The sequence below is a fragment of the Manihot esculenta genome, chromosome 1 (genome assembly GCF_001659605.2).
Source record: "Manihot esculenta cultivar AM560-2 chromosome 1, M.esculenta_v8, whole genome shotgun sequence".
NCBI classification, from domain to species: domain Eukaryota; kingdom Viridiplantae; phylum Streptophyta; class Magnoliopsida; order Malpighiales; family Euphorbiaceae; genus Manihot; species Manihot esculenta.
Window position 1 is genome coordinate 5950690 of NC_035161.2, and position 6978 is coordinate 5957667.

Genomic DNA, 6978 nt, shown 5'->3' on the forward strand with positions numbered 1-6978 from the left:
CATCCACTTTCTCAAAGCAAAAAACCTGCAGAAAAGTTACTACAAAATCCACTTACCTTTTATAAATTAAAGATGAAGAATCAAGACACAGAAAGAAAATCAAAGAATACTTGTCTTGACAGAGCAGGCTTTTAAGATCCAAAACAGGCTTCGCATGCAAAGCATATCCAACTTTGCTTGCACTCTCTCCCTGATTACAGCCAATGATCAACTATAACAAACCTTCTTTCCTTTTTCCTGCAAATAAAAACAGAGCCACAAATGGGTCCAGGACAATTCTCCAGGAAGTTAACATTTCATCAGGATTTGTAAATGGAGTATTTGATCAGGCAAACTAACAGGTGAATGCAGCTGCCAGTTTTTCTTTGGTGCTATTTTATTTGTGTTCTTGTAATTTGGTGACTAACCAATTCTGTCAGGGCGAGATTTTCAGGACAACAAAGCATAGCAGGCCCTGGCAGCAGCAGCAGCAGAGATAGAAGAATACCTCCCCAGAAAACACCATCCATCAAAGAAGGTAATTCTTATGATTCTTTATCTCTAATTCGAGCCCGTCTGGCATTGTGGTTGAGGGACATGTCGGCCAGGTGTAACAGCATCGTGCTCAGATCTCTTTGAACTATAGCTCTTGGACTCCTACGCTAGAAGAAATTGGAGTTGCATGTATGCTAACATCTTAAATTTTTAGCATGTTGATAAGCGCATGATCTTATAATTGATATCATACCTAAGATCATGTGTTCGAAATCCTAGCAGGTGTTGAGGAGAGATAAAAACGCTAATTCATACGTCGAAAATAGTTATTACTTTAGTGAAAGTGTTTTTCTCGATGACAGTTCCAACAGCAATGCCGAATGGACTTCACTAGCCCATTACTAACATAACCTTGGTGGATTTTGCAGACAAAAAGAGACCTCAGAACTGGTTCCGGAGACAAACTGCTTGGCAGATGAATCGAGATTTAGACTTAAATGAAATAGAGCGAGCAACTGCAATAGCAGCTGCTGCATATGCTATTTCATCATTGGAAGAATCCAGCATTCCAGAGCAGAAAAAGATCAGCAAGGGCACTGAAACTTCTTTGCCTGGAACTAAAAGCAGAAAAAAAGGTATAAAAACCTGGAATTGTATCTGAAGAGATTTCATTTGAAACTAATTATCATTAAATTGTCTATGTTATCAGGTGAAGATTCAATGAGAATTCCAGAAATCCAGGATGAAAAAACACCAGCAAAGGTTGTTCGTCCTACTCCATCAATGAAAAAGACTCCAACTTTTCCTGAAAAGCCTGCTCTGCCGATGAAAAAAATTCCAACTTTTGCTGAAGAACAGTTGAGCAGAACTGATGAAATACAGCCTCAAAGCCCAAAGCCAAAACCTGATATGCCTGCCAAAAAACCTGAAGCGGCAGTGTCAAAACCTGATCAGGCTGCCACTACTAAACCTGCAGCTTCCCCGGCGAAATTCGACAGGCAGACTTCAATAAGACCTGTAATCGGAGGAACAAAAGCAGATACCTGGGAAAGTGCTGAGCTGGCCAAGATAAAAAAGAAGTACTGCTTCATTTTGAGAGATTTTCTTTTTCCAATTATAAGCAATTTTGAGTCATAAATTCTACTAATAAATAAAATCTTCAGGTACGAGGAAATGGAAGCCAGAATACTTTCCTGGGAGAGCAAAAGAAAGGCAAAATCCAGACGTCGACTGGACAGAACAGAGGTTTGCTCCACAAGGCTCCGTTTGGAATTAAGAATTTTGCAATAATTTAATTCGATTTCTTTTCTAACAATTTTGAATTCAAATCTGAACCTAAAAATTGATACCCATCTACTGGATCTGCAGAGTGAAGTGGAGAAGACGAGGTTAAAAGCCTTGGAAAAATTTCGCAGTGAGGTAGTTGACATCAATGAGATTGCTGAAGGAGCAAGATCAAAGGCAATGGAAAATAGAAGAAATGAAGAGTTGAAAGCAAAAGATAAGGCAAATAAAATTAGAGTAACAGGAAAAGTTCCTACTGCATGTTTCTGCTTCTGAATCTAACCATTGTATAGCTTCTTTATCTGGCATGAGGAAAAAAAACTCTGAACTTTATCAGTTATCATTTGTAAATAAGCATTTCTTGCATAACTGTGTAATGTTAAGTTGCATTCATCACAAGCAATGTACAGACTTTATTATTGCTTGGTAAAGCACATGCTTTTGAAATTGAGAGATTGGGAAGATGATAAAATTTCAATAATACATCTGTAATTTAATTGATGAAAGGAGACAAAACGTCTGTTTAACTCAGGCCCAACAATAGCGAAGTCTAACTCAGGTTAATCAGATCAATAAAATCAAACCCAAGAAATTCAAAAGCCAATCAAACCAGCAACCCAATCAATTCCAATCTAGGAACCCTAGAAGCAAACAGCCTGCAGCAACAATAGCCACCTGAGACCAATTCCTCATCATCACTATGTAGAAAATGGCAAGAAGAAAAGATAGGAAGGGGTAAAAACTCCACTTGTTTTTAGTCATTCTGTGCTCATACACTCTATAAAGAATAAAAGAATGCAATTTGGAGAATTCTTAATTTATTGCAACAGAAATTTAGGGCTGGAAGAAAAGAAATGAAAAATACGTGTTGTATTAAAACGTTGCCGTGGAGTCAGAAATATGAAGTGAAGCGTTTTGACAAACACATTGTTTTAATATATCCAACTAACTAGAAAGGTTTAAAAATAAGCATTATTCAATTCAAATCGAAAAAATTAATCGAATAGAATTAATTTAAAAATTTAGTTTGATTTTTTTATTTATTTCGGTTGGTTTTGATTTTTAACTTTTAAATTTTTTGATTATTTCAGTGTGATTAAATTTTAATCAGAAAAAATTAAAAAAATTAAATTAAATCGATTAATTATAATAATATATTATTTTTAATAATATAAAAAAATTAAATTATATTAAAATTAAAATATTTTAATTAAATTTTAAAATATTAAAAATAAAATATAAAAAAAGTTATTAAAAATTTAAATCAATCGAATCAAATTAAATCAATTTAATTTAAATTAATTTTTAATCAAAATTAATTCAATTTAATTTTTATAAATATTAAAATTTTAATTTTGAATAAATTTTTTAATTTATTCCGTTGAGTTGATTTTAAATCAAACCCATCGAATCCCCCGCCCTCCAAGAGCCGCACCAACTCCGGGTAATTTGCATGCATCAGCAATCAAAGCCGAACACAAAACAGAGAAAACCAAAGCAGCAGAAAGCTTGTATTTGAGAAACACGAGTACCGAAAAGGTGAGAGGAGAGTTCAACTTGGGAAAACCAAACCACCGGCGTAAGGGGGTTCAATCCCGGAAATTCACCCATCAAACATATGCAACAACCCTCCTGATGGAAACCACTGCAATTCTCTGGAGACTCTAGTGCAAAAGCCAAATCCAAAAAACCCTCTACCAAATAAATTCGATTTGAAAAAAACTGCACCAAAAGAAAATAAAGGAAAGCAATAAGAAACAAACATAACAAACACACTAACAAAAGGAGGGTCATCGACACATGAAGAAAATCAAAACAGATCACGAAACAAACAAGTCTTCTCTTGCCGTCCGAAAAACCAAACAACAATCTCAAGAAAACAAGCAAAAAATCCTAAAAGAAGAAACCAAAACTCCGCAACACACCGTCGTCGACCTTGATCTCCGAACTCTCTTTCTCCTTCCCTATCTCTTTCTCTTTCCTCAGAGCTTCTCTCTTATTCTTTTGCTTTTCCCTCCCCTGCCCTTTTTCTTCTGTTCAAAATTTTTAGTTGTTGTTAGTGCTTTTCTGAAAAGCAATTTTCTGATTAGAAACTGATGCAGCTTTTCATATTTTTTTAAGGGTGTAATAATTTTAAAACATTACCAGTGCTTTTATTGAATCAGATTTTGATATAATTGAGGAGATTTATAATTTAAAATTTTATTAAAATATTTTTATATTTTTCTTTCTATTTATGGTCTCTTTTTACCGTTAAAAAAATAATAAAATATTAAATTATCTCTTCTTTTCCTCTTTCTCTTTCTCTTTGTTTTTTTTTTTGTCAATTTTTTTTTCTTCTTTTCTTCCTCTTTGAGCAGGGTGAACTATTTTATTGATAAAAAAAAATAATAAAAATATTTTAATAGATGTAAGAAAAGATAGAAACTATTTAGTTAACGAAAAAAAAAACGATACTGACATTTTAATAAATATAAAAAAAAATAATAATATTTTAATAGATTTTTAAAAATATTGAGAGAGATAATTTCATTAACGGAGAAAAAAGATGAAGATGGACTATTTCATTAACAGAAAAAAAATGATAATGACGTTTTAATAAATATGAAAAAAAATAAGGTCTATTTTATTGACGGAAAGAAACGATAAGAATGTTTTAATATATATAAAAAAAATAAGAACGTTTTCATAGATTTTTGAAAATGTATAGACTGATTTGTTTATAATAACAATATCTAAGAACTAAATAAAATATTTTATTTGAGGGTAAAATTAAATTTTAAAAATTTTTTTATTTTTTATCTAATTTTAACTATTTCATTGATGGGAGTACTATTTCGTTGATAAAAAAGATAAGAACGTTTTAATATATTTTTAAAAATATAGGGATTGACTTGTTAATAATGAAAATATTCAGGGATTAAATTGTAAATCTTTCTAATTTTAATAATTAATATATATTTATAACTTTTATATTTTATTTAATAACTTTATATTCTAATGCTATTAAAATAACACTTAAACAGTTAAATTTTTAAAATTATAAGCACTAATATGTTTGTTTTTGTTCACTATATTTATTTAATAATACTCTTTTTATCCTATAATTTTTATTTTTTTGATTATCTCAAAATTATTATTATTATTTTTATTGACTAATAATATAAATTAATTATTATAATTTTATTTTATTTTTAAATTTTTTTTATATTTTTTAATATTTAATAAAATTTAATATTTTAAAAATGAACACAATTGAAAAATTAATAAAAAAATTATTTTTATTATTATGTGGCGAAAAAATAAAGTGAAAAAAATTATAGGAAAAAGTATTTTTATTTTTATATTTATAAAATGAGACTAAATATCAATTGGTGAAAAAATAAACGAGGATTACAGTAATGTAATGATAACAACTTATACAATCTTTTATAATAAAATTTATTAATTAATTTATTAATTTTAAAAAATATAATAAAAGGTCTTTGATTTTTTTAAAATATATTAATTAATTTTTTTATTAATTTTAATTTTTAAATATTATAAAAGAATTATAATACATTTAATATAAAAAATTAATTAATTGATTTTTAAAAGACTTTAAAAACTAAATAATAAAATATTTAACCATTAAAATTAATAAAATAATGAATTAATTAATTTTAATTTTTTAAAAATTAATTAATTAATTCTTTTATATAAAATATTTTAATTTTTTTTATAATATTTAATAATTAAAATTACTGAAATAATTAAATGAATTTTTTAAAATATTAATACTATTTTAAAATATTTTTCAAGACAGGAAGCTTATAGCTTCAAATCTACTTGTCCAACAAACACAAAAGCAATTTTCAAAAAGAAATTCAAAAAAAAAAAAAGAGAGAAAAACAACAAACAAACACAAAGGCAGGAGGAACAGCGAAAATTTTAATGCAGCAAGAAACAGTTGCCTCATGTCTTCAAGTAATCATGACTATGATGTCCATGATCAGCACTATGATGACGACTGAGAGGTGGCAGTTGCTGAGTGGGAAGAACCGGCGGTGGTGGTGGTGGAATGAGAGGAGTGGTAGTGCCGGAGAAAATTCTCAGCCTTCCCTAGATACCGTCCAAGACGTCTCCCCTCGAACTTGCGAGAGGCAGCTCCAACAAGATTAGCTGCAGCGCCGGCAACCCTGCCCTTGTCTACTTTGTGACGTTCGTGGCGAAGTGAAGATTTGGCGGCATCAGCCACCATCTTGGCATTGGATATAAGCTCAGAGGAAGATGGCCGGTGGTGGTTGGTGGAGTTGTTGCCGTGAGAAGCTGGTGATGAATCCATGGATGTTGGGATTGGGTAGATGATTAGAGATTAAACTATATACAGCTGAATCAAGAATTGCAGAGAAAAACTGAAACGACGAAGATATATATATATACACGTGGATTAGTGGTGATTTTTTTTTTTTAAACTCACTCTTCCAAACCAATAATTATTTTTATTATTTTTAAAAATATTTATCTACATCCATTCGTTAATTTTAAAAGTTCATTTTAATCTCTATAATTTTAAAACTATTTAGTCTATTTTAAAAATCAATTAATCAGTTAATTCTTTAATTTTAATTATTACATATTGTATTATTTAATTTTTATAATTTTAAAAATCTCATTAATTAGTACCGTAAAGTTTTAAACAGCTTATTAATTAGTTTTTTATATTCAAAATATTTTAGACATTTTCATAATACTTAACAGTTAAAATTAATGGACAACTAAAATTAATGAAGAAATTAATTAATAAATTTTTTAAAATGTTAAAAATATTTTAATATATTTTATAAAATAGAGAAACTAACTAATAAGTTTTCTCATAATATAGATACTAAATAATAAATTTTTTATCGTTCATTGCGAATATACTCATCAGACATATTATTTCATTACTAACCTATTTTTAAAACTATTAATTATTTTTATAAAATGTATTTGATAGAGTATTAATGTTATATGAGACTCGTTTAAAATAAGCAGTGAGTTGTTATCATAAGACAGGGTCACGTGACTATATGCAATCTCACTTGTTAAAAAGATGACTTGCAGTTTCACTCGTTAAAAAGAAGATTTGCAGTCTCATTCATTAAAAAGAAGACTCGTGCACTTCAGGACATGTCGGCCTCTGATTGGATAGAATCGCCCTCTCAACTTTAGGGTGAGTCTCCATAAGAAAGATAACGT

At 29.4% G+C, this 6978-nt stretch overlaps 1 protein-coding gene and 1 pseudogene across 3 annotated transcripts; one reads left to right on the plus strand and one right to left on the minus strand.

Annotated features, from left to right (window-relative positions):
* The first annotated feature begins 180 nt into the window (after positions 1–180).
* Positions 181–2070, plus strand: LOC110623205 (remorin 1.4). Of its 3 annotated transcripts, none has more exons than XM_021768137.2 (6): positions 181–341; positions 420–517; positions 903–1109; positions 1184–1553; positions 1638–1719; positions 1843–2070. In XM_021768137.2, the coding sequence occupies exons 1-6, from the start codon at positions 313–315 to the stop codon at positions 2032–2034; spliced, it is 978 nt and encodes a 325-aa protein (XP_021623829.1). In that variant the 5' UTR covers positions 181–312; the 3' UTR covers positions 2035–2070. The 3 variants fall into 3 exon arrangements, with proteins under 3 accessions (XP_021623829.1, XP_021623835.1, XP_021623839.1); XM_021768143.2 differs by having other exon boundaries at positions 1190–1553; XM_021768147.2 differs by having other exon boundaries at positions 206–341; positions 434–517.
* Positions 2071–5594: 3524 nt separating this feature from the next.
* Positions 5595–6171, minus strand: LOC110609522 (annotated as a pseudogene).
* Between the last annotated feature and the right edge of the window lie 807 nt (positions 6172–6978).

What these genes read in the sequence shown, in the direction of transcription:
- LOC110623205 (XM_021768137.2), top strand. Translation starts at nt 313, where the DNA reads ATGGAGTATTTGATCAGGCAAACTAACAG. An exon ending in TTGATCAGGCAAACTAACAG is followed by an intron (nt 342 to 419) that starts GTGAATGCAGCT and finishes CAATTCTGTCAG; the next exon opens with GGCGAGATTTTCAGGACAAC. An exon ending in CTGGCCAAGATAAAAAAGAA is followed by an intron (nt 1,554 to 1,637) that starts GTACTGCTTCAT and finishes TAAAATCTTCAG; the next exon opens with GTACGAGGAAATGGAAGCCA.